The sequence below is a fragment of the Colossoma macropomum genome, unplaced genomic scaffold, assembly GCF_904425465.1.
Source record: "Colossoma macropomum unplaced genomic scaffold, Colossoma_macropomum, whole genome shotgun sequence".
In the NCBI taxonomy this organism is placed as follows: Eukaryota; Metazoa; Chordata; class Actinopteri; order Characiformes; family Serrasalmidae; genus Colossoma; species Colossoma macropomum.
Window position 1 is genome coordinate 193,812 of NW_023496030.1, and position 25,193 is coordinate 219,004.

General features: G+C 36.8%; 1 protein-coding gene across 1 annotated transcript in view; it reads right to left on the bottom strand.

Moving 5' to 3' along the window:
- The window catches only part of nphp3 (nephronophthisis 3), a 98,324-nt gene that overhangs the window by 65,627 nt on the left and 7,504 nt on the right, over positions 1-25,193 (bottom strand). The window contains exons 3-8 of the mRNA XM_036564688.1: positions 14,856-14,981; positions 12,616-12,766; positions 6,724-6,876; positions 6,188-6,321; positions 2,736-2,896; positions 1,523-1,700 (exon numbers count right to left, since the gene is read on the bottom strand). Of these exons, the coding sequence (XP_036420581.1) occupies positions 1,523-1,700; positions 2,736-2,896; positions 6,188-6,321; positions 6,724-6,876; positions 12,616-12,766; positions 14,856-14,981 (903 nt within the window). The remainder of the gene's footprint in view (positions 1-1,522; positions 1,701-2,735; positions 2,897-6,187; positions 6,322-6,723; positions 6,877-12,615; positions 12,767-14,855; positions 14,982-25,193) is intronic.

The following is a 25,193-nucleotide window of genomic DNA, read 5'->3' on the forward strand; positions in this document are numbered from 1 at the left end:
ATGAAAGATTTTGTAATATGACTTTGTTTCATGTTACTATTTACAGACAATTGTCATGAAAGATGCCCTAATGTTTGACATCATGTGATACCACAATAATAATAATAATAATAATCATTATTATTATTATTATTGTTATTATTATTATTATGTTTTTATTTATTGTTATTATTATTGTTATTATTATTATTATTATCATAAAAATTAGCAAAAGGTAAGTTTTGCTAAGTCTACTATAGATAGTTGTCATAACATCAAACATTGAACTCAGAGATATACACGGGGCCCTAGGGGGTCTCGTTTGCCCCTGAATGTCTTAAAATCAAACCTTTTTTTTTCTGGCGAAAAAAAGGTACAAATTCTGAAGAAAAAAAAAAAACAAATTCAGAGAAAGGTCCCTGTTTAGCTTGTTTCACCCACAAAGAGTGAGCTTTTGTCTTTGGTAGTCTTAACTAACTAGAGATGCAGCACTGGTCTGCCTTACGGTTGTGCTGACGCAAAATGGTTCACTCAGTTGGTCCTTCATAGCCGAGCAACTATAACTATGCCAGGTATATCTCTGAAAAACTTTAAATCGTAGCATATTTGTCAATATGAAAACTTGTCCAATTCTCCAAGAGACTGGTTGAAAGAGTGGATTGTTACTCATTTTTCAAACAAAAGACAAAACAGGAGATGTACTAGATTTCTAAGAATATGTGGAAGATTGCATTACCAAACTAGAAAAGAGCATTTTCAAAAGACTGTTAAACCAAACCTTTTTTTCTTGCCACTGAATCTTGCATCAGCACCATTATGGTAACTGAGTTAGCAGCTAGCCACACTGTAAATTTTTTGGGGGTTTTAACTTTAAAAAGTTAGAGTTAAGGCTGCCTAAATATTATTTGATATAATTATCTGAGTTGACAGGACACAAACCACAAATTCTTGTTCCATTAACTTTCTATTTTAAATTCAATTAACTCAAAAGCCCAAGCACTAACTTCTTTAACTTCAGTGCTTACAATGCAACGCTAAAGTAGTCAGCTAACACGGGACCTCCTGAATACACACACTGACTGCAATTAACAGTGAAGTAACATGACAGTGTTATATTAATGGACATAATCTGACATGATGACTCATTACAGCATATGACATGTTTATGGCATTGTTATATCATGTAGCAGGTTTCAAGTAAAGTGTTACCAAAAAAGTTTCACTGGTAAGACAAAATGCCATCCAGGGCAGAAGACATTTATTTTTAGAATGTATGACAACACTAACCTGTTGAGACGTATTTTCTCCATTTTTATCAATTCTTTTAACAATGCTTCCATTTTTGTTCCTATAAACCAAAAAGTCCCTTTTCTATCAAAATCCAAACCTTTTTTCTATTCGAATTCCCAAATCATAGTCTTCCCTTTTAATTTTTTGGGGGCTACATCACATCACACATACATGTTTGTTTTTCATACATTTCTAAATTTGCCTGATTTCAAATAAGGGACCCTTCACACATGCAAATGGTAGTGTCCCCTACCTTAATTTTTGCAGTCTTGTCTGCATTGTTGACCCTTTCAAGTAGCTCTCTGGTGGCTGGGCTGAGACTGGATGCTCCGCTACACTCCCCTTTCCTGTCTCCCAACTTCAGATACACGAGCAGAGGACGAGAGTCTGGACACTTCACAAATGCCTCTTCGACATCTTTCACTACAAAGCTACACAGCCACAGAAAGACAAATCAAAGCTCACAGATAAGAAGTGCATTTTGTATTGTTTTAATCTGCTGTTTTATCAATGATTTTATTTATGCTTTTAATAAATATACTAAATATAAAAAGATAATAAAGAAAATATATTATTAGCTTTCACGTCAGAAAAATCTACTATTAAAATTATTACACTATGTAGGCTATGGTATGTGCGAAGAACTCCAATGTCCCTGACTACAGAGGTCTACTGGCAGAGACATTATAAAGAAGGAGACAGCTCACTAGTTGGAAAATCAATGGAAAAGCTCATTATGCTTAACATGGCGTCTTTTATGTGGAAAGTTGTCAGTTTACAGGTTAAGCCACAAGCGGAAAAACTTTTCCTCATTGTGGCGAAAAGCGCACGCGCAATAGTCAGAACAAACTGTTTTTGTGTGTCATTTGAGCCAAATGCTACAATTTTTTATGATAATTTTCTCTGACTTTACAAGAGACTTCAAAAATGCTTTTGAAATATTAATATGGTTTTTAGTTTCAGGTTTACATGTCTTTCTCCATTCAAAGAAAGCATGGTCTTTAATGACTAAAAATAACTGCCTAGGGACATTGCAAGATGGCTGTTGAGTGGACAGGCTTTCTAATAAGGACTTTGTTGTTAATCATTCAGGACAACAAATTCCATATTTTTAGTTATACTTTGCGCTTAGGCACTGTTGTTTGTAAATATTTTTATCATTTCAAAACCTGTTGCTATAGATAGGACTTCACTTCCTCTCTCTAGTGTTTTGCTAGATCCTGCATATCGAGCGGGACATTGTGGTTTTTTAAGTAGCATCTAACATGGCAAAGTTCAGAGAGAACCATGCCCTCTCTTGTTAGTTGACCCTCTTGTCTAATGTCCCTCATAGAAACCACAAAATAAATCCACCAGACTAATTTTTTTTTTTCATTTCTTTTTGCCTTTTTTCACTTTCTGCCAAAATGTTTCAGTGCATCCATAGTGTGCATGTGTGGATGAGTAGATTTATGTGTAGGACTGACCTGGACAATGAGGACTTGAGTAGCAGCACACACACAGAGCTCCTCTCAATCTCCATCTTGCGTTCATTAGTGTACAGAGCGGCCTTCTCCTCGGGAAAACACACATTCAGGTAGAAATGACCCAAACCCTCGCAAAACCTCTTCAACCCAGGGGAATGAGTCTAAGAGACACACAGTACGAATACTCAGCATTATGGTATGCAATATCACAATACTTTTTCAACTTGATAAGTTGGAAAAGACAAAATACACCCGCAAAGTGCTAAGGTTTTTCCATTTTATATAAACGAGTTTGATATAGTATGAAGCTCAGGTTTGGTTCCTAACTTGTTCAATTCTATGAACAGCACACCTGATATAATTTAAATAAGAATTGATTAGATAATGGTAACTGTAAATATTCAACTTCCTTAAGGAGAGCTTTCTCCTCCCAATAGTTACATCACCAGTTGTTACTGGAGTCCAAAAAGACAAACAAACAAACAAAAAAACATCTGGGCCACAATTGACGGCAAAAGTTGCTAAAACAGATCTCTTATATAAAAGTGTTAGATCAAGTGTGTAAAACTCAAAGTTTCAAAACATGCTGTTTATTCATCAGTCCATACCCAGAAAGCAAGCTGCAAAAATAGCCCCTGGTGAATACACTTTATGAGATGTCATGAAAAATAACATATACCTGCCTATTCAGCCTACAGCAGTATGGCTCTGCCCTTTAATGCTTAAGTTATAAAGAGTGGTAAAGACGGAGGTAAAAAAAAATAATTATTTCGAGCAAACGTTTTGCAGTTCGTAAGCACGTTTTCTTTACTTCATGGGTACGTTGTTTTTAATTCATGATCACGATTTTCTCATTTATTCTCTCGTTTTCTTTTAACCGTTGTCATGTTTCATTTTTAACTGAACGCACGTTGTTTATTTTTTTTTATTCATGTGCAAAATCAATGTAGTAGATATAGGTCGTGTTAGTTACTACTGTACAGGACAAATAACAGCTCCCGGAAACTGTCTGAAGGGTTTTGATGAGTTAGATTGATAAGATAATGGACAGAGATGCTCATCAGGTAATCATGATGCTCAACATGAGGAAACTGTAGCTCCTCTTCACAGAAAATAGCCCACAGATTTAACAGTGCAGCTGCAGTTTGGTGGTGAAATGAAGGAAGACAAACTACAACCACAATCTTCACTAAACTGCACTTTCTAATGATCATACTTAACAGACATATAGAAGTCACTGCTCCAGTGACAAGCTGCAGTGTTAGAGGTCATCACACAATTACAGGAAGAAATGGTCAGCGTCAATTTGTTTCAACAAACTCAAATTAAACCCACAGAAACACTCATGTGGGATGAGGTCAAATGGCAAGAGAGTTTAATAGATCTATAGATTATATATAGATATGTTAAGGATGTTGAAACGCTGATCATTACTTCTTGTAATTGTGTGATGGTCTCTAACACCACAGCTTGATGCGAGAGCACAAACACTCGAATTAATTAATTATTTATTTATTTATTTATTTTACCTCCGTCCCCTCCGGGGCTCCATAGCCAAGCCCCCCCAGACTAGAGGTTATTTACATATATCAGTCTAAAATGGACAGGGCAAAAACAGCCTGTTTTAATTCTAAGGGATAAAACAGAGGTTGGAAAATGGTCATGTAATGGTCATGTAACAATGAATTAGGACTAGTTTTGGTAAATAAACATACACAAACATCATAAGTTGACCTTAAGAGAAACAATAAAATACAAAAGAAGAACAAAGAACACACAGTCTCACTGTCGCCAAGCATCACTCTTATAAAGCATTAAAAACTACCGCCGTGCAAAATAGTACCAGTGGCAATTTTAGCGAAGGAGCCCAATTGGGGCACTAAATCAGATGGGAGTCATATATGAATAATGAATAAAAACACATAATTTCTCAGTGGTGAGTGCAACCTCCATGAAGCTGGCCCCACCATATGATCAGAAATGGAATAAAAATACCACTATTCATTTGTTTCACTTTCTGTGAATAGTTCATCTTATGCCTCAAAACTCTTAAAAAATTAAAAGTTGGTATCACTTTGTCCACTGAAGATCTTAAAAGGTTAAGAAACGAATATGCATACCTTTTTACCAACATTCCTTTCTTTCCATGATAAAGGTATAACATCATCATGCTCCTATAAATATCTGTGAGTCTTATTAAAACTTATGTGATGTGCAGAAATTGGTACAGCTGTTCAGTGCTTTCTGCAGCCATATCTTCCATGAAGCCATATCTTCTATGCTTTGTAGAGGATAAACATATGATAAACATATCGTGGGCCTCATTCACCAACTTCTTCTCCAAGTTTTTTCCCTGAATTTGTTCTTGAGAAAGGATAAGTCTATGTCAGATTCATGACGTATTCCTAAACTGCTGAATTTTTTGTCTCTTGAGTGCGTGTAGACCCCAATTTAAAAAAACATTGGTAAACTTCAGAATTTTCATGAAAACTGTGTAAGTGCATTTTAAGAAGAAATTTCTTCTTAAGAATGGTTGGTGAATGAGGCCCAGGGTTCAAATATTGATCAGCCTTTTTATTTCATTTAAATGCTTTCAAAATAAGCATGTTTACAGTTATTTTGGCATAACAAGCATAAATGCCCAAATATACAGTGCTGTAATTGACTACACAGTACAATTTTACATTATTTGGCACTTAAATGTTTTTATTTTATTCCTTCTGTTTTGTGTGTGTATTTGTTCATCATAGCTTGTTTTCAGGGTCTTTTCTGATTTATTAAGCCTCAGCCTGTTTTTCTCCCTAGTCATGTGTATTCGGTTAAAAAATTTCAAATAGTTAGTTGTATTTTTTAAAACATAAGCATGTGAACATTTTTACAAGCAATAACTTTAATTTTTGTGGTTGCTAAAGCAAAACTGTTACTTGTGCATTATTCTCAGCATCCTTTAAAAGTGACTTTAAATGGGCAGCTCAACTGGCTGGTAGATTTATAACTAACAATCTTAGTGGCTAATTAAAAAAATAAATAAATAAAATATTGCTTGTTGTGACTCAAATTCTAGGAATTAACCATATTTTATTTCAAGGTTAAAATGCTAAAGTGCCTTAGCTAAAGGAGCCTTTAACAACAAGGTAAGACATTTTAGTTCTTCTATTTTATCTGATTACCCAAGTACATGTAAACACACTGAAGGAATTACTGACAAAATCTGATTTTCTGGAGTTATCAGATTGACCACTAATAGTGTGTGGGATGTAAGTGTTTGCAGAGGGACTGTCCTATTTTTGTTCTAAATAGGCTGGTCATAAGAAAGCAGGCCAGGAGGAGGCATTGTGGGGCCTGAAGACAGCTGGCATAAAAAAATCTACTAGTTTATCAAGGCACTCCACAGCAGCGGTTGTTCAGGTCAACCCCCAAGTACCTGCACACTCTGTGTGTTTGTGATGTACCTGTATAAAGGCATGTAGTTCTGCTCTGGTCTCCTGGGTGTAGATGAGGTAACAGCGGACTGTATTACTCCATAAAACCTGAGACACATGTGGAGAGACCTGCAGCAGGCTGGCCACAGCTGCGTCCCAATCATCTAAAATGCAAAAAATGTAAATGTTATCTTCATGTCAAAGATTATGTTGCATTGCATTTTACATGGTTTTGTTCTTTTAACCACAATGGTGTTTTGTTTTCCTGTTTAGCTTGCACTGTGTTAAAAATAAACAGCATGTGATTGCCAACTTAGTGTGGTATAATAAGATTAAAATTCACAGAAATTGGCTTGGATTACATTGCAATATTAAACAAACTCAAATCAATATCAGTGCTTCATCAGTAGGATTTTGCTTGATACCAATACATCTGTGGGATTCCATATCAGCCACTTTAGACATCTCTTTGGCCCTAGCCATATACAGCTGCAAGAAACCATAAACACCTCAAATTACACAATAAGTTTTACATATGCAAGTTTAGCTACACAGAGCGTTCTTACCTCTACTGACATTGGCGAAGGGCCCCTCTACATCTATGAGACTATGGGCAAACTCTGGTCCCCTGTGAGCCTGCTGCAGCTGCATCATACTTCCCAAAGAGGGCTCACTACCCAACACACCTCCACTCCAATACTCACACTGAGTCCCTGCAGCTAAACACAAAGAAATGTAGAAGAATAGGGGCTTTAAAGGTAGGTCTGCTCTTCTTCCTCAGGCAGAGGCCTGTTGCAGAGGGGCTATGACCGCATAGGCTCTAGCGCATAGGCTTTTGACAGTGCAGTGACTGAAGCATGCAATGCAGTTGTTTGTGCAATTGTGTGCTGGGATTGGAGTTCTGAGGCGCTGTTGGTGCCAGTTATGAGCATGCAGGCTACCTTGCCTGCTACATAAGTGACGCACTTGTCAGCCACGTTTCTCCTCTATCTGAATGACAGTTTTTGGTTCACCTGCCAATCATGTTTCACTCATTTCAGTCTTATGAGTATACATGTCAGTTTCTTCGTTTACTGTTCTGGAAGCTTGATCATTCCTATTTGAAGTTGTTAAAAGTTTTTTGTGTTGTATTTTGTGAAGTATTTGTATTGCACCCTGACCTTGTCATTAGTTTTGTGCTTGTGTGTGTGTTGCACTCCTCATTTGCCCTCAGGAATGTTAATTTAATTTAGTATTGCTGAATCGTGCTCATTTGTTAAATTTTAGATATGCAAGTGAAAGATTTAGATTTATGTTCTCAGTATGCCTACAGAAATTTAGAATTGAAAACTTTTTTGATTAGCATAATTGAGTTTGATTGGCATAATTAAGATTTTGGTGTTAATGACCTCCCAGAAAAAACAGCTTCTCTTTGTGTCTGCCTAGGTCCATTTTATGCGTTCCTTCTGTTGTTTTATGTCCAGGACCAGGAGGAGTGAGGTGGAGACAAAGACGGTTACAGTTGTTTTTCGAAGTTACTGGCAGGAGTGTTTGCTGTTTTCTCCGCTCTATATCTTGCTAGTCCCTTGCAGCTTTTTACACTACAATCAATTAGCTGTTGCATATTACTTGCAATTAATTACAACCACCGACTTTTGGAAGTCACTTTTTTTCTCAAGACACCTGGAAGACACCACTCCTCTTCCATTCATGTGTCCAACAGGTTTGCCCCACTCAGTGAGACATCCTCTGAGATGCCTGTTGAAAAAGCTCTGGTTATAGGTGATTCTATTTTACAGCATGTGAAAATAGCTTCTCCTTTAGGGGTGCCAGGAGCAGTTAGCTGTATATCAGGAGCCAGGGCAATGGACATTAGAGGGAACCTGAAGCTGCTAGCTAGCCGTAGATATTCGAGGATAGTCATTCATGTAGGTACTAATGACATTCGTCTGCAGCAGTCAGAAATAACTAAAGGTGACATTAAAGTCAGTGTGTAAATTAGCTAAGACGATATCTGATGCCGTAATATGCTCTTGGCCGATCCCAGTTTGACGTGCCGCTCAGTGGTGCTCAGAAAAACAATGTGGGCTTTGTAGATAATTGGTCTACTTTTGAGGGCAAGTCTGGTCTTTTGAGTCAGAATGGTATCCACCCCTGACGGGAGGGTGCTGCTCTCATTTCATGTAGCATAGCTCGTAGTCTCTCAGATATCCGTCAGTATAGGACAGTCAGTCGCTGACAAACCAGGGCCAAGGCCAGGCAGCAGACAAACAGGCTAAACCAACCGTCTGCTAGCTGCCTTGAGACGCCACATAAGCTCCACCCAATTGAGACTGTGTCTGTTCCCTGAATAAAACAAAACATTAAAAAACCTTGAAAGGTTTGTTCCACTAATTTGATCAATATCAGAGCAGTTAAACCGGTTTGCAGTGACAGCACCTTTGGTCTAAAGCTAGGACTGCTTAACATAAGATCTCTTACATCTAAGGCGGTCGTTGTAAATGAAATTATTACTGATCGTGATTTTGATGCTCTGTGCCTCACAGAAACATGTATTAGACCTGATAAATACTTTGCTCAAAATGAAGCCACCCCCAGGCTACGGTTAGGCACAGAGCCCTGGTTTAAAGTGGCTGGGTGAAGGTATAGCAAACATTCATTAAAAAAAAACAAAAAAAAACAAAAAAACCTTTACGTGTGAACCAGAAAGTAAGCTACAAATTTTCTTCCTTTTAAATTCTTTTTCTTAATATAAATGGTTGTGGAAAAATCCACTTTAAAAAAAAACAAGATCTACTAAGTAAGGCATTTATATCTGAGAATGGTTTCACTCAAAATATGAAAGGGGCGCACTCTTTATTGCAGCCATACTCTTGACTTAATTTTGATCTTAAGTGTAAACAAACATCATTTAGCCATTCCTCCCCAGAGCACAGCAGTCTCAGATCATTACCTAATCTCATATGAAGTTCGCTTTGGTTGTAAGTTTATCGCCATGCCATCATTTTAAACGGACTATAACATCCTTCACAGCTAGTAGCTTTATCGGAAACCTCCCCAAACTATCAACATCTATCAGCTCTCCATCTAATCCTACCAAATTAGATATTATGACCAAGTACTGAGAGAATTCGTTCTACTCTAGATAATGTGGCTCCATTAGAAAGTAAAATAATAAGGCAGAAAAAGCTTGCCCCAGGGTACAATGATCATACTCAAGTTTTAAAACGGCACCTGACTAAACTAGAAGTATTCCAATCCACCTGGAGGGATAGCCTAATAGACTATAGAAGGGCACTTACTGGGGCATGCTCAACCTCTCTCTCCTCTCTGATTGAAAATAATAAGAATAATCTTAGATTATTATTTAGCACAATTAAAACAGCTACTGACCCCCAGATACCATCAGACTACAGCAGCAATGATTTTATGCATTTCTTCAGTAATAAAATTGAAACAATCAGGCAAAAAAAATTCAAAATGCACAGCTAACCTCTACAAACCTGCTTCCTTTACAAAGCCAATCCAGATCTTGAGTATACTGTAACTATTGCAGAGAGGCTGGAATCGTTTACTTTACTTCAACAAACTGAGCTAGTTAAAATGACTTACTCCTCAAAATCTTTTACTTGCATATTAGATCCAATCCCTACAAGTTTACTGAAAGAAATTTTGCCAGAAATATCGAAGCCTATTTTGTCAATAATAAACTTCTCTCTTAGTCTTGGCTATATTTCAAAAACTCTTAAACTAGCAGTAATTAGACCTATGATTAAAAAAAACTAATCTCGATCCCTGAAAGCTATCAAATTATGGACCTCATCTCAAATCTTTGCTTCATATCAAAGCTCTTGGAAAAAGCTTTGGCACAACAACTTTTTTGCACAGAAATCACATACATGAAAAATTTCAGTCTGGTTTAAGGCCTCCTCAAAGTACAGAGACAGCACTAGTTAAAATTGTAAAATTGTGATCTGTTATTATTCTCTGACCAAGGAAATGTATCTTCGCTAGCTCTTTCTCCTTAGGAATAGCTCTTTCCTGATTCAGATCATTTCTGACTGATCACTGTCAGTTTGTAAATCTAAACAGTGAATCATCCGATCTTCCAAAAATAAAAAATGGTGTTCCACAAGGCTCTGTTTCAGGACCTCCATTATTCACATTAAATATGCTACTATTGGGTACCATGATCAGTAAACATGGCGTCAATTTCCACTGCTATGCTGGTGACACACAATTATATATATCAACCAAACCAGATGATAAACTTCAACGTAATAAGATTGAGGAGTGTGTTCTTTTTCTTGGTCCAAAAGCTGCTAGAAACAAACTGTCTCATTGCTTAAACTTAATAGTTTGGTGTCACAATACATCCCAATCTGTCCTTCGATGCACACATGACAAATATTACTAGAATAGCTTTCCTGCATCTCTGCAATATTGCCAAATAAAGAAATGCTCTGTCTCTACAGGATGCTTACCTCAAGGTTTGATTACTGTAATGCCCTGCTGTCTGGATGTTCCAGCAAAAGCCTTAACAAGTTTCAGTTCAGAAGTCCAGAACGCTGCAAGAACCACAGAGTCTGACCATATCAGCCCAGTTTTATCAAACCTACACTGGTTGCCAGTTAAATTCCACATTGATTACAAAATTCTTTTACTGACATATAAAACTCTAAATGGCCTTGCCCCTCAGAACCTGAGTGAACTTATCTCTTATTATGAAACCATCATGCCTACTAAGATTACAAGGTGTTGGCTTACTATTAGTACCAAGAATTAATAAAGTTACATCAAGGGCCTTCTCATACAAAGCCCCCCAGCTTTGGAATAATCTTGCAGTCAGTGTTCGGGACTCAGATACAGTCTTTAAGTCTAGGCTAAAACCTACTTGTTTAGTCCAGCTTTTGGTAATTAGACTTTCTTGTTAGATAAAAGACGCAGATCTGGGGGATCATGGACATAGAGTATTGTGGTAAGCTGTTGTCCCGCTGCTCTCACACGTTCATTCAAGTATGAAGTAGAGCGGAGGGGCGCTGACGCCTCAGGAAGCCCTCAAAAAATTGTGCTGCTGCAGTCAGTGGAATTTTCGATGACAGCATTTTCTGTCACAGCTCCACTGAAAATAATGGAACATTCCAGTTTGCTGCCGTCCGTATACGGCAAACATGTAAATGCAGCAAGAGAGTCATGTATGGAAATACCTAGCATTTGAGGCAGACCACCATTGTGTGCCATTGAACTTTTCAGACAAAGAGTAAACAATTCCAACTTAGCAAAGTACTTCAAAGACAGATATTGAGATTTATTCAAAGAATTCAAGGTGAGTTTCAATTCGTATTAGTATTATATTAAGAACATATCCAATTTTGTTATCCTTGTTATCATTATCCTGGAATACACGTTACAATTATTTTTGTTTGAAACAGCTGGCATTGCTTTGTAGCCAACAATGTTCCATACAACGTTTGCAAAAGCTAAGAGCTAAACAGTAAAGTACTGTAGGCTAAGGTAATGAAACCATAGCTCATAGTAGTAGGCTACCATTATTACCGTTCAGTCTGTGTCATCTATCATCAAAATATGTTGTTAGCGTTTGAAATAAATATTTCTGGACTAATGGTCTGTCACCATATCAGTAAATTTAAACTACTACTTGAACTCATACAGAGGTGTGTGTTGCATTGTATGTGCAGCTGTTTTCATTGAACTATACCTGATAACTGAAATCTCAAAATTGTCCTTTCACAGTATCAGCCGGAGGAGGATGTTGAAGAGGAGAGTCAGGAGTAAATAATGTAATGTTCATTGTAACAATTGTAATGTTCAAATTTCTTTAATAAAGGAGTGTAAATGGCATTTAAAGTTTGAGGATATTTACCAATACCAATTACTCTAAATCAGGTTAACAGTGTAGTTATTGCAACCTTTTTTACACAAAGAGGCTTAAAAGTAATTGGACAATATGCTGTGTAGGCCTATGTTATCTGCTCAGATTCAGCCAAATGCTTCAAAACTCATTGGATAGCACTTCACAGTACAGATGGACAATGACCCGAAGCATGCTGCGAAAGTAGCTAAAGACTTAAGACAAAAAAGCAAAATGTTCTGCAATGGTCAAGGGAGGACACCCAGCATGTGGTGATGTTTCTAGGTTTCAGACCTCAGGCAGCAACGAATTTGCAACCAAGTATTAAAAAGGGCAAATGAATTTATGATTATGTTACAGTAGTTTAATTATTTTAAGCTCCAAAAAAGAATGTATGTATGAAAATGGTTGTAATTCCTACATTGTTCGCCCAGTTTGAATGTAAATAAACTCAAATTAAAGCTAAAGCATCAATTAGTTCTGTGACTCAGGGTACTTACATTTTTTTGAAAGATGGAAACATTTCTTCATGAATTTAGTAAAAGCTTTTTTGTAATAATGTATTTGTTGTGGTCTGCGAGGCCATGTGTTGTGGCTCTGTTCTTACTTGTGATGCTTGTGCGGTTGTCATCGGAGTCTGAGTCAGCTGGGTCGTAGAGCTGGATCCCCTGAGCCTGTAGCTGCTGCAGTTTGGACTCCAGATCGCGCTTTGCCCGCAGCAAATCTTGAATCTCCTTCTCCTTGGTCTCTCGGAAGATCTGTTTATCCAGTGAAAGATGATGAAGTGGTTGAGTAAAGAAGTCTAAACTAAAATATGTTTGTGGGCAATGTGCATAGCTGCCTTCTAGCCTTCATAATCAGTAGACCCTGCTCTGTCTAGTCAGAGTGAGATCAAGGTGTGACAAAGCATCAGCAAGTAATCCGACCCAAAATCCACTTGTGATCATGACATTACATCTCTGGCTTCAAAACTCAAAAAACTGTCAAATGTACAGACATGATACACAGTTTCAGTAAGTAATTCAGCTCAATAATATTAATCAATAATTCACTCAATTTCCTGACATCTCTGTTTTGACTCTCCAAAAACGTCACATATGTCTGTGTGTGTTTTGGTCCAGCATGCTTTTCTGATGTATCTGTAGAATGCGTGGTGAGTGATCAGCGCACTACAATCCTCAGAGCATTCAGAAAATCCAAGAGATCCTATGTTTACAGCTAATTTAGACTGACTAGAGCTGAAAATGCAGAGGAGTGATTCATGCAATGACTTATCTGAGGGGAATGTAGGGCACATGATGTAAGCATGTGACGGTTGTTATGGATACCAAGGTGGGGAGGGGCTAATCAGGTTTTGATATCCTTGGGTATCAAAATATCAGGAAGGAATAAATCACAATCAAAATGATTGCATTTTTAGTTTATGTCACACATCCCTCCGGCCTCGGTTCACACAAGGACTCCATTTCCCAGAATTTCTTGGGAGATCATGTGACAGAACTTACTCGTTCAACCAATCGGCGCTTTAAGTCTCCTGAGTACTGTTTCTCTATAGCTGTGTTCTTTGTCATATGACCTGTTTAGTTCAGCTTATAAGCCCAGGCTTTAGCTTAGCCATATTGTGAGGTAATGTTTCTCCTGCAGGATTACTAAGCGTTTCCATTGTGTTTTTCGCTTGCCCTTTTGGTTTATTGGACGCCCTACTGGTTATGATTGCTCTGTTTTGCCTTCTTGCTATTTTGGATTTGACCCACGCCTATACCACGACTACGATTCTTGCCAATTCCTTTTGTATTAAAGCCTCTTCTCTTGGACTTTTTTTGCAAGCGTCTGACTGGGTCTGTCACGTTACAGTTTACAAATATTCTAGTTTAACAGTAACAGTTTAACAGAAAAGGTACTTCAGCTTACAACTATTTTCGAAGTCTGTATAAGCAAAATAAAAAAACAAATAGAAGGTGCTAAGTAAATTTTAGTTTTTTTGAAATGGCAAAATTGTAGGGGTGTAACGATTCTCCAAATTCACGGTCCGGTTCATACCTCATTTTGTTTTATTTTATTTTTTGGGTGATGGTAAATAAGAAAAAAAGGGAAAAAACTCTGTTTTACTAAATCATTAACAATTTTGTCTTCTGGAACTACGACACGAGACTGTGGATGTTTGTACCATGGTTTTGGTCTCCAAATCGTTACACCCCTACAAAATTCATAAAGATATCAAAATTTTAAAAAACAACATATGAGTAGCCTAGGGTCTCTGGAAAATAACAACATGGCATGTGTGACTATCTCATGTAAATACATTGTAACTGTAAGTGTAAGTGACCGTAATACCAAAACAATTGTGAAAAATTACTTTAGACTTGAAAAAGCTTTCAGGCACCAATACAATACCTAAATCCTAAGTTGAAACTGTTTTGGTCTCCTTTAAGAACTACTTTGTTCTGTTTAGTTTTTCTTTTTATTTTTAACACTTCCATCTAAAAGTACCATGCTCAAAGTTATCAAACACACACTATTAAACCACAAAAAAAATAATCACAAACAACATAAATTATGCAAAAACCACAGTCTTTTCCAGTTAAACAAAAAAATTGATTTGTTACAAAATCAATATATCAAAATTTTTTGCCCTAAATCCGATTGGCTAGTATTGGTCAAATGCTATCTTGAATCACTGCGATCTCCTCTTACACAAAGAAAGTGCAATCTTTTAAAGGTCGTGGGAGCACACTTCACAGAGAAGGTAAAAGGATAAATTTAACTTTCCATGTCATGAAACTTGTATCCTTCCTGTTTCTGGGAAAAAGGCAAGTTGAGCTAACTAGCACTGACAAAGCTTCATACCTTAAATTGACGTTTTACTTTGTCTCTGTCATGTTCAAATGTGGCTGCTCTCTCCATGGCCTGGTACTTTGCCTCCAAAGCACTCTCCTTCTCCCTGAGAATCTTCTGGTAGGTCTTCTGCAAAGCCTGGAGACCAGCGAAGCAGACAGTTGTCAAGGCAATTTAGATCCCAACTACACTCGACAGATAAAATGTCAAACATCAAACACAAGCCTGTTGTTCTGTCTTAAGTAGCTTATATGAATGACTTAAGGAAACTCACCATAATCTTCATATATATATATGCATATGCATACACATAATATATATATATATATATATATATATATATATATATATATATATATATATATATATAGACACACACACACACACACACATATCGCTGTTGTTGGAAGAAAACCTTGTATCTCCATTTTTGTCGTTTTTCAGTTTTTGACATAATTTGAAGTATTTTTTTAAAAATGTATGTATACTGTGACCCTTTACATTGTTTGTACATTTTATGGTGAATGGACCAAAAGAAACGGCACAAAATGACTTGGAAAAAAGTCTGGTTATATTGACTTATATTAAAAGTAAAGTACGTTTTTTCCTTCTCCTGTAAAGTTACTATTTTGGAGATATGAGGTTTTCTTCTGACAACAACAATATATATATATTTCTATTACAATACCATTTCTATTAACCTGTTTTTTAATGCTCTTCATGAACAGTTAGACCACGAGGTCTGCTAGCAGATATATTAGAAAATGTGTTTTACAGCACAGGCTTTGAAAGATTTGTGGCTTTATAAACAGTTAATGCGCACCTAAACTGCATAGGGGAGAATGTATGTATACATATTTTGATATTATATCCATAATTCTATCACATCAAGGTACATCGTTTTATATACATTGCATCATAAACATTTTTTTAAATTACATATAAATTACATAATTTGATTATTTGGCTGTGACCAAGGTGAATGCAATCCTAAAAATGAGAATGATAGTAACAGGTTGAGAAGCTTGTTGAGTTGGTCTTTGTAGCAAATATAGTTTGGCATCCCTAGCAAAATTACATATTTGTTGTTTTTTGAAAGGAAAAGAAATAAATACAAAACAGCAAACTATTTAATTAACACTTTTCTGCAAACAAGATTATGCTACAGGCCTGATCTGGCTCCTGGGCCTTGTGTTTGATAAATGGGATCTAGAGGCTGACAGTCGCTAATGAGTCCTGTGTGATCTACATCACATGGATAAGAGTAATGTAGAAATCTCCTTTTTAAAAAAAGTCTTATACCCTTATAATAGTCCATAACTAGTTGCTTAACTAAGTTGCTGCTTTATTTATTATGCTTCTAAGATCACAATAAGCCATTTTGTTCAGGCACTATCAAAGGCAAGTATAGGTACTTCCATTTATTGTAGTGTGTAGACAGTCCTACAGCATGATTTAAATGCCTCTTCTATTTTGTTATTAACACTTGTCTGATCTAGGGGTCTTTTGTCTTGCAAACTGTAGTTTAGAACTGTAGGTTCCTTATGCAGCTACATGCAAGTACACATTGAAACGAAACAACATTCCTCCAGGACCATGGTGCAACACAGGGACACAAGTGTGAGACAATACAATAAACACAGTGCAGACAATACAGTACAATAAATAATACAAAAAACTTAACAATAAATACAAAACAGAACACAGGCAGTACACGGTACTGAAAGTATGAGCAACCAAAGCAGCAATATACAGTATACAGTATTTGGTTGATACAGTAATTCCAGCAGCTAACATTGTTAAAATGAAGTTAAGTGTGCAAAAATGCAAAGTCAGATATTGTTATGGAAATAAAATGTGCAAAAATGCAAGTATTCAGATCTACAGTCATATCAAGTGAAGTGTTTCTTTACCATGCACATGCTGCCACTTGGTCATATAATGGTCTAAATTTTCATTGCTGCGTGGACGACACTAACATCTATGTCAGTGTCATCCCTGCTCAGACAATTCTACCACCTGATTTGTCTAACTATATCCATGCAGCAAAGTCATGGATGAGTAAGAATTTTCAAATACTGACAGCCAGCAAAACTCAGACGCTTTTAACTGGTGTTACACCGAATTCTGTGACCATTGAGTTCTGTGACCGTCGAGGGCGCTATTTTGCAGTTTCTGTTCACATGCAGAAGCGTTTTACGTAGACTGCGTAAGCTACGCCAACGCGCTTTCGTTTCTCGTTCTGCTGCTTTTAGCAAATCGAACTATGAGAAATGCATGTAATTACATTTCATATTGTCTGTTAATCACATATATATTCTTGTACACAAATATTTAATTACAAATTTTCTACATCTGTAAACTTTATATGAGGAAAGATAATATAACAATATCTACGCCAGACAATAACAAGCTTTTTTACTTGAAAAGGTGAAATGCCAGGCACAATAAAAAATTTACATAATACATAAAAAACACACACACACACACACACACACACACACACACACACACACACAGTAAAAGCATCGAGGAGCAGTCAGAATGATAAGCTTCATTTTGTCCATGAAGCAAGATACTTCCATAAATAGAGGTAAAGCTGTGAGAACAATTCTCTCACCCCTCGCGCCTGTTCATGCTAAATAGATAAAGTGTACCATTTGAGGCTATTCTTAATCAGGCTTAATTCAGATGGGGGTCAAAAGAGCTTTTGGCTGAAGTGTTGAAAGATGGTTCGTCTCCTAAAAGGTTTTGGTTATTTTATTATTATTTTTTTTTTTTTTATAAAGTTACAGCTGAGTAATACATTCTCATGGTAGATGATGGAATTGTGATAAATTTGCCAATGCCAGGTCCTGTCTTTAAACCCTAGTTATGAAGGTTTTTAATGAAAATAATGGAATGGCACAACAGTCATCAGTTATCAGAGCTATAATCAGAATGTGTGACCTCACTGCATCTCCACAAAACAGTGAAAGATATTTCTTTTAAGAGACTTACCATCCCTTCTCATTTTTAGCCAAAAAAACCCTTCATCACTGGAGTGGACAGATCGGCCTTGGCATAGGGGTCACCAAATCTGACAGCCACTGTCAGAATTAGTGACTGCACTGAATCTCCATAAACATTAGTTAAAGTCCAACCAAATCTTTTCAGGTGACCTAGCATCAATTCATCTTTTCAGCCAAGAAAAGCATTCATGACTTGAGTGAACAGATCGGCCTTGGCATGGGGTCACCAAATCTGACAGCTGCTGTAAGAATAAGTGACTGGACTGAATCTCCACAAAAATAAGTTGAAGTCCAACCAAATCTTTTCAGGTGACTCAACATCCCTTTACATTTTCAGCTAAAAAAAAAAAGCCTTTATGACTGGAGTGGACAGATTGGCCTTGGGATATGGCATGGGGTCACCAAATCTGGCAGCTGCTCTCAGAATGTGTGACTGGACTGCATCTCCATAAAAATTAGTTAAGGTCCAACCAAATCCTCTCAGGTGACCTAGCATCCCTTTACCTTTTCAGCTAAAAAAAAGCCTTTATGACCGGAGTGGACAGATTGGTCTTGGCATAGGGGTCACCAAATCTGACAGCCACTGTCAGAATATATGACTGGACTGCATCTCCATAAAAGCTAGTTAGTCCAACCTAATTTTTTCAAGTGACTGAATATAATAATAATAATAATAATAATAATAATAACAAAACTATAATAATAATAATAATAATGATGATGATGATTATTATTATTATTATTATCACTCTTATTATCACTTATTATTATTAATGTTATTTATGTATTTTTTATATCTGATTGAAATATCATTTCACATATTTTTCCATTGCATTGTTATTTTGAACCTGATTCATTTCAGACTTCAAAGTGATGCACAACAGTTTTAGAATAATAAGTGCTCTTTATAAGCCTAAATGGTCCTTTAGTTCAAAGTAGAACCCTTAAGGCCCAGTCTAGAACTCTAAAGATTCAAAACAGAACTCTTTAGGATGATTTTTTTAGATGCAAAGAGGGGAGAAACTCCATATTAATGCCTATGGATTTAGAATGGGCTAGCATAAAAGCTCCTGTAGATGTAGATGTCTTAATACTTTTGTCCATATAATGTACGTTGCTTCATAATTTTGTTTCTTAGGTGACGACAAATTCTTATTAATGATGACACATCAAAATCTGCAATTAAGGCCGCATTTTAATCAGATGATCTCAAAGAGCTATGCCTCTACTGTGGAGAAGAAAATGTGGACAATGAAAAAAGCAAACATGCAAAAAAGAGGAAAGGACAAGACTGTACTACTGTTTGGGTAAGAAGTTCAATTAAGAAAATGCTTTGTTCAGGTCCTGATCTGTGTAGAGCACATAGAACACATACTATATTTTACATGAACATTCACTCTGAACATCTATAATTTTGTAAATATACATGTGATCTTTATTACAGATCCAGTGTGACAATTGTACACGGTGGTAATGCATAACTTGTGTGGGAAAGCCTGACACAAAGAAGCCCTACAGCTGCCTTACGTGCAAATAAGCTTTGATGTATAAGGCATGAGGACAACATTATTTAAAGTAGTGCTGTTTTTCACGATTAATTCTGTTAATTCGCATTAACATTTTCACACGATGTTAGAAATGTGACAATCAAGATTGTACAAGTTTACATTGCTTGTAGTTTAATTAAAATACCAACAAAAACTATTAAAATTTTCAAGATGTACGAAAAATGCATCTTAAATAACGCCGCCTCTCACAGGTCTGTGCGCTGACCTCAGCCGCGTGCGGTAGGAAAAAAAAACAAACACATCTTGGAGTGCAGGTGGATCTTTTTTTTTATGTACAAACAGTAATGGCAATGTAGTGTACACTTATTTACTTAACACAAACCGAAGCAGTCAGTAAGTTCAAATAACCATATAAAAAAAGGGGGGGTGTTAGGGGAGACACAATTACTTCCTAGTGTCTTTCAAACCATTTTCATAAATTAATTTTAGTAACTTTTTGGCATTTTTCTTTTTCATGCACTCTAAGGGACCAAAATAGTACATGTGTGCCTTATGAAAAACATAAAAATATGGTGTTGTTTTCACATACCTTAATTTGTGGAAAATTTTCCTAACAATAAAATAACATTTACAACCATTTCAGAATCTGTGTCTTGGAAAATCATTCCATATATAATATCTGCCTTTGTAAACTCACTTAAACCCACAATCTTTGGGTATAACCAATGATATAAATCATCGCAAAATGTGTTCAAGTACTTACAAGAAACAAATAAATGCTCAGTTGTTTCAATATCTTCTTTACAGAAAGCACAAACATTTCATCCAAATTAAACCTTTGTTTTAGAAATTCTTTAGATGGGTATATTCCATTCATTATTTTGAAGCGAACTTCCTTAGCCTTTGGGGGGGCAGGAAATGTAATATACATAGATCTGAGTTTACATGTATAGTCCTTTGGGGAAAAAAGAAGAACTGAATTTCTGAAACAAACATTTGGGTACAGTATCCTATTGATGCAGGCAAGTGTGCTCCCTGCCCCCTAGTGTGTGTGTTCACTAGTGTGCATGTATGTGGGTGTTTCACTGCACGGATGGGTTAAATGCGGAGGTCTAATTCCTCTGTGTGCAAACACAGTTGGCTAATGGTTCTGAATTCAATTGCAGTCCACTTCTACACATTACAAACATAGCTTGTGGAACCGCCTTAATGACAGTATTATATTGTTTGCGATTACAAATCAAGTTAAAGTCCTTGCAAAAATCTTCATAAGACCTAACATTACCATTTGAATCTAAAAAATGTAATGCTGACCATATTCCTTTTTCAAACCATTCAGAAATGAACAGTGATTTGACTCTGTAGGTAATACATCTATTGTTCCAGATTGGAGTATTATGTATTAGTATTCCACCAAACTTCTTGAAAATTTCTCTGGGAATATGAAACCAAAAGTTTATCACAGTCTGTAACAAAAGATTTTAACCAATTGATTTTCAGTGTTCCATTAATACAGTCAAAGTCAATGGCTTTAAGTCCTCCATTTTCAAAGTCCTTTACTAAACCTGCCTTTTTAAAATAATGTCTCTTCCTCTTCCAGATATATTCAAAGTTAATTTGATTTATGGTCCTAATAGCAGAATTTGGAAAGGCTATAGAATATGCTGGGTAAATGCCTCTAGACTATACTTCCCATTTTTGTCAAATAGATACGACCAAATATTGAAATATCTCTTTGGAGCCAAGCGCTTAATTGAGCCTTACATTTATCCAAATTATTCCAGATATTCAGGGACTCTACAGATTTATTATCTTTACAAAGGTAAATGCCAAGATATTTCACACTCGACTTAACCGGAATACTGTGTACTTACGTTAGAGGAGAATTATGAATTGGTAATAGTTCACATTTTTTAAGATTTAAACTTAATCCAGAGGCTTTGGAGAAAAATTATATCAATTGTATCACTTCAGGAACTTGCAGCAGGCGGATCTTCACAGAGGAGTAAGCTTGTACCAAAGAAAGGTGGAAACATCAGTTCAGTGGTATGAAATTGGTACAGATTTGAAAAGTCAGATGTTGCACAAATTCATGTAAAGTGTAAGTTGTGTCGAAAGACAGTTGCAACCAAATGTAGCAGTACAATTTAACAAATGCGGGTTTCACAGTGAAATATTAGTGTATCTGCCAAAGCCGAAGCTCCTCAAGCACGCCTCATTTTTTACCGACCAATCACAGGCTCCGTCGCATAGCATGTTGGTCCGTGGAGTTCGCCCAGCTGCCATGTGCGCGACACGGCGAACGAAGCCTCCGCAAGATGTCTGCGGTTGTTCGTTTGCTCCGCAATTACATTACATTGTTCGCCGAAGCCAGGTGAACGTCGTCTCGACAAAAAGTATGCTGAGGCCTTTACCTGTCAGAGGGCATCTCTCAAGCCTGAAACACTAGATAGGCTTGTGTTCCTTTCAAGAAACCAGTAAAGAACATAAGGAGGTTATGCTTGCACATTATTTAAAGTGAGAGTTGCTTGTGAGCTTGCTATTCTTAAAAGAATATCACTAATTAAGATAGTTCTTTTATGTTTTATTATTTTTTTGTTACAAATTTTGTTGTGCTTGCACAGTTTGACTCCCTTGAAATGATATTTAAAAGTAACCACTATTTGCACAATTTAATAATTACAGATGGTGCTGTTACTATTTTTGCACTTCTGCAGTGTTTTAAAGTGCAAAAAGAAATGTGTCTTTGGCATTATGCAAGAACCAAAAAAAAAAAAAATCTGAATCGATAATCATTAATAAATTTGAAAATAATCGAGATTTTACTTTTTTGCAATACTGCCCAGCACTATTTCAAAGCAAAGGAAAGGTCTAGGTCACCTGAAAAAATTTGGTTGAACAATTTTTTATGGAAATTAAGTGCAGTCACATATTCCGACAGTGGCTCTTAGATTTGGTGACCCCTATGCCAAGGCCAATCTGTCCACTCCAGTCACAAAGGCTTTTTTTGGCTACAAAGGTAAAGGGATGTTGAGTCACCTAAAAAGATTTGGTTGGACTTCAGCTAATTTTTGTGGAGATGCAGTCCAGTCACTTATTCTTACAGCAGCTGTCAGATTTGGTGACCCCATGCCAAGGCCAGTCTGTCCACTCCAGTCATGAATGGTTTTTTGGATGAAAAGATGAAGGGGTGCTAAGTCACCTGAAACAATTTGGTTGGACTTTAACAAATTTTTGTGGAGATTCAGTGCAGTCACTAATTCTGACAACAGCTGTCACAACTGGTGAACACTAAGCTAAGGCCAATCTGTCCACTCCAGTCATGAAGGGTTTTTTTGGCTAAAAATGAGAAGGGATGGTAAGTCCCTAAATTATCTTTCACTGTTTTGTGGAGATACAGTGAGGTCACACATTCTGATTATAGCTCTGATAACTGATGACTGTTGTGCCAGGACTTATGTGTGACAACCCAGCCATTCCATTATTTTCATTAAAAACCTTCATAACTAGGGTTTAAAGACAGGACCTGGCATTGGCAAATTTATCACAAGTCCATCATCTACCATGATAATGTATTACTCAGCTGTAACTTTATAAAAAAAATAATAAATAAAACTAAAAAGTGCATTTCCTGAAGGAAACGTGGAATGGTTGTGCAGCGGTTACAATGGAAGTCTACAGGCGGAATGAGGGATGAAAAAACTACACATAGAGGAGTGTGCGTCAGTAAGGCAGTGGGGGTTAGAGCTTGGAGACCTGTGTGAGTACATGTACTTTAGTGGCTGTTGGGGAAAAAGACAGATTAGGGCTTTTGTTGCGAAAGAAAATGAATGAGACTGTATGGGAGGAATGAGGGATGAAAAAACGACAGTAGAGGAGTGCTGGTCAGGGTGGCTGTGATATAGAGCTTGGGGACCTGCCCTGAGTAAGTGCACGCATTTTGGTGGCTGTTGGGCAAAGGACAAAATAGGGCTACGGTTTGGCCGAAAATAAATTAGATTCTATGGGAGGAATAAGGGATGAAAAAACGACACATAGAGGAGTGCGGGTCAGTATGACCTTGGTTGAGCTTGGCGACCTGTCCTAAGTGAGGATGTGTAGTTCTTAATTTTAGTGCTACCTTAGAGTTCCACCTTAAATTGTGTGCCTCCACAATTTAGTGCTATGTTAACCGAAGTTCCACCTTAAATTCAGTGCTAACATAAATGCAGTTCCACCTTAATTTCAGCGTCAGTGTAAACTCAGTGCTACCTTAAAAGAAGTTCCACCTTAAAATTCAGTGCTACCTAAGTGCAATTCTACCTTAAAAGCAGTTCCACCTTAAAAAAATTCTTGGGTGCTGATACTGCTGAGCATTAGGCTGTGAGCATGTGAGACTTTGTGCTCCGTGTGAGTTTGTATGTGTGTGTGAGAGAGGGACCCATTGTGACATCACGTGTGGCATGCTGCCAATATTCCGCCCATTCATTCTCTATGGGACAAAAATTCCGCAACATTCGATTGCCACATGGAATCCGTGTATCCGATCAAAAAGCTGTATACAAGCACGCATCACACAATCAGGCCAGACAATCTGGAGTTGGAACGGTAATAAAATAACCAAAACCTTTCAGGAGACGAACCATCTTTCAACATTTCAGCCAAAAGCTCTTATGACCCCCATCTGAATTAAGTCTGATTAAGAAGCTTTACCCCTATTTATGGAAGTATCTTGCTTCATGGACAAAATGAAACTGAAAATCATTCTGACTGTTACTCGATGCTTTTGTTGTGTGTGTGTGTGTGCGCGTATGTGTTAATTTTTTGCAAAATGTTTTATGTTTACACTAATTCTACTGTTATAGGGGAACACCATTGATTTTGCAAAATTACTTAATCATTCAACCGTTTAGATGTAAACAAAATCATTCAGAGTGGTTTGGTGTGAAATTGTTCGCTCTCTCTTCTTCAAGCCTCTGCAAGCAATTTGTGTATTCTGGTTCAAATCGATATGGCTCGACGACATTTTGGAAACAGACCTTATCAAAGTCCTCCACACACTTTGCCATCTTCCAAAATAGATAAGAAAACTATAAAAATGAAAAACAAAAAACAAAAGCTGCTGCCGGTGTTGTATCTGATTCAGTTCCCCCTGAATTCACGTTCCCTTTGACAAATAAAGTCTTCAGGCAAGGCACATACACTGAACAGAAAACAATGCCAAGTAACACTGGAACTACGGAAGGCGAAAAAGTTCAAAAAAAGATTGAACGGTCGCATGTTTTCACCGAATCCCCCACTATAATTTCATTCAAGATAACATGGCATAACTGAGATTCCGTAATTAATTTTAGTTTCAATTTGAGTAAACAGTAAACAACTGTACTGATAAATACTTTTTTGTACTAGCTTCAGGCTAGTAACTACAAAAGCAAGTTAGCTTGCACACATTGATCTTGAGAATGCGGCTTTGACAGGAAACACGGAAGTAATTTTGGAGTAATAGTTTATATTAAAAGTACAGTTTAGGCCAAAACTTTATAGCAAAACTAGCACAGAATAATAACAGTGTAAAAACTTAATGGGATGTAGCTTTTAGTATAAATGCTTCGGACGTCTGGTTCCTAGCACTATAATGGTGAACAATACTCTGTAAATTTCTCTAGAGAGGTGCATTTCACACCGCACCACTCCGAATCATTTTGTTTACATCTAAACGAATGAATTATTAAAAAACTTTTTTTCAAAATTGGTGGAGTTATCCTTTAAGACAGTATTTTTCCATTTCGGTAATATTGCCTCCAGCCATCCCTGAACCTAGCAGATATACATGCATTTGTAACATCTCATTT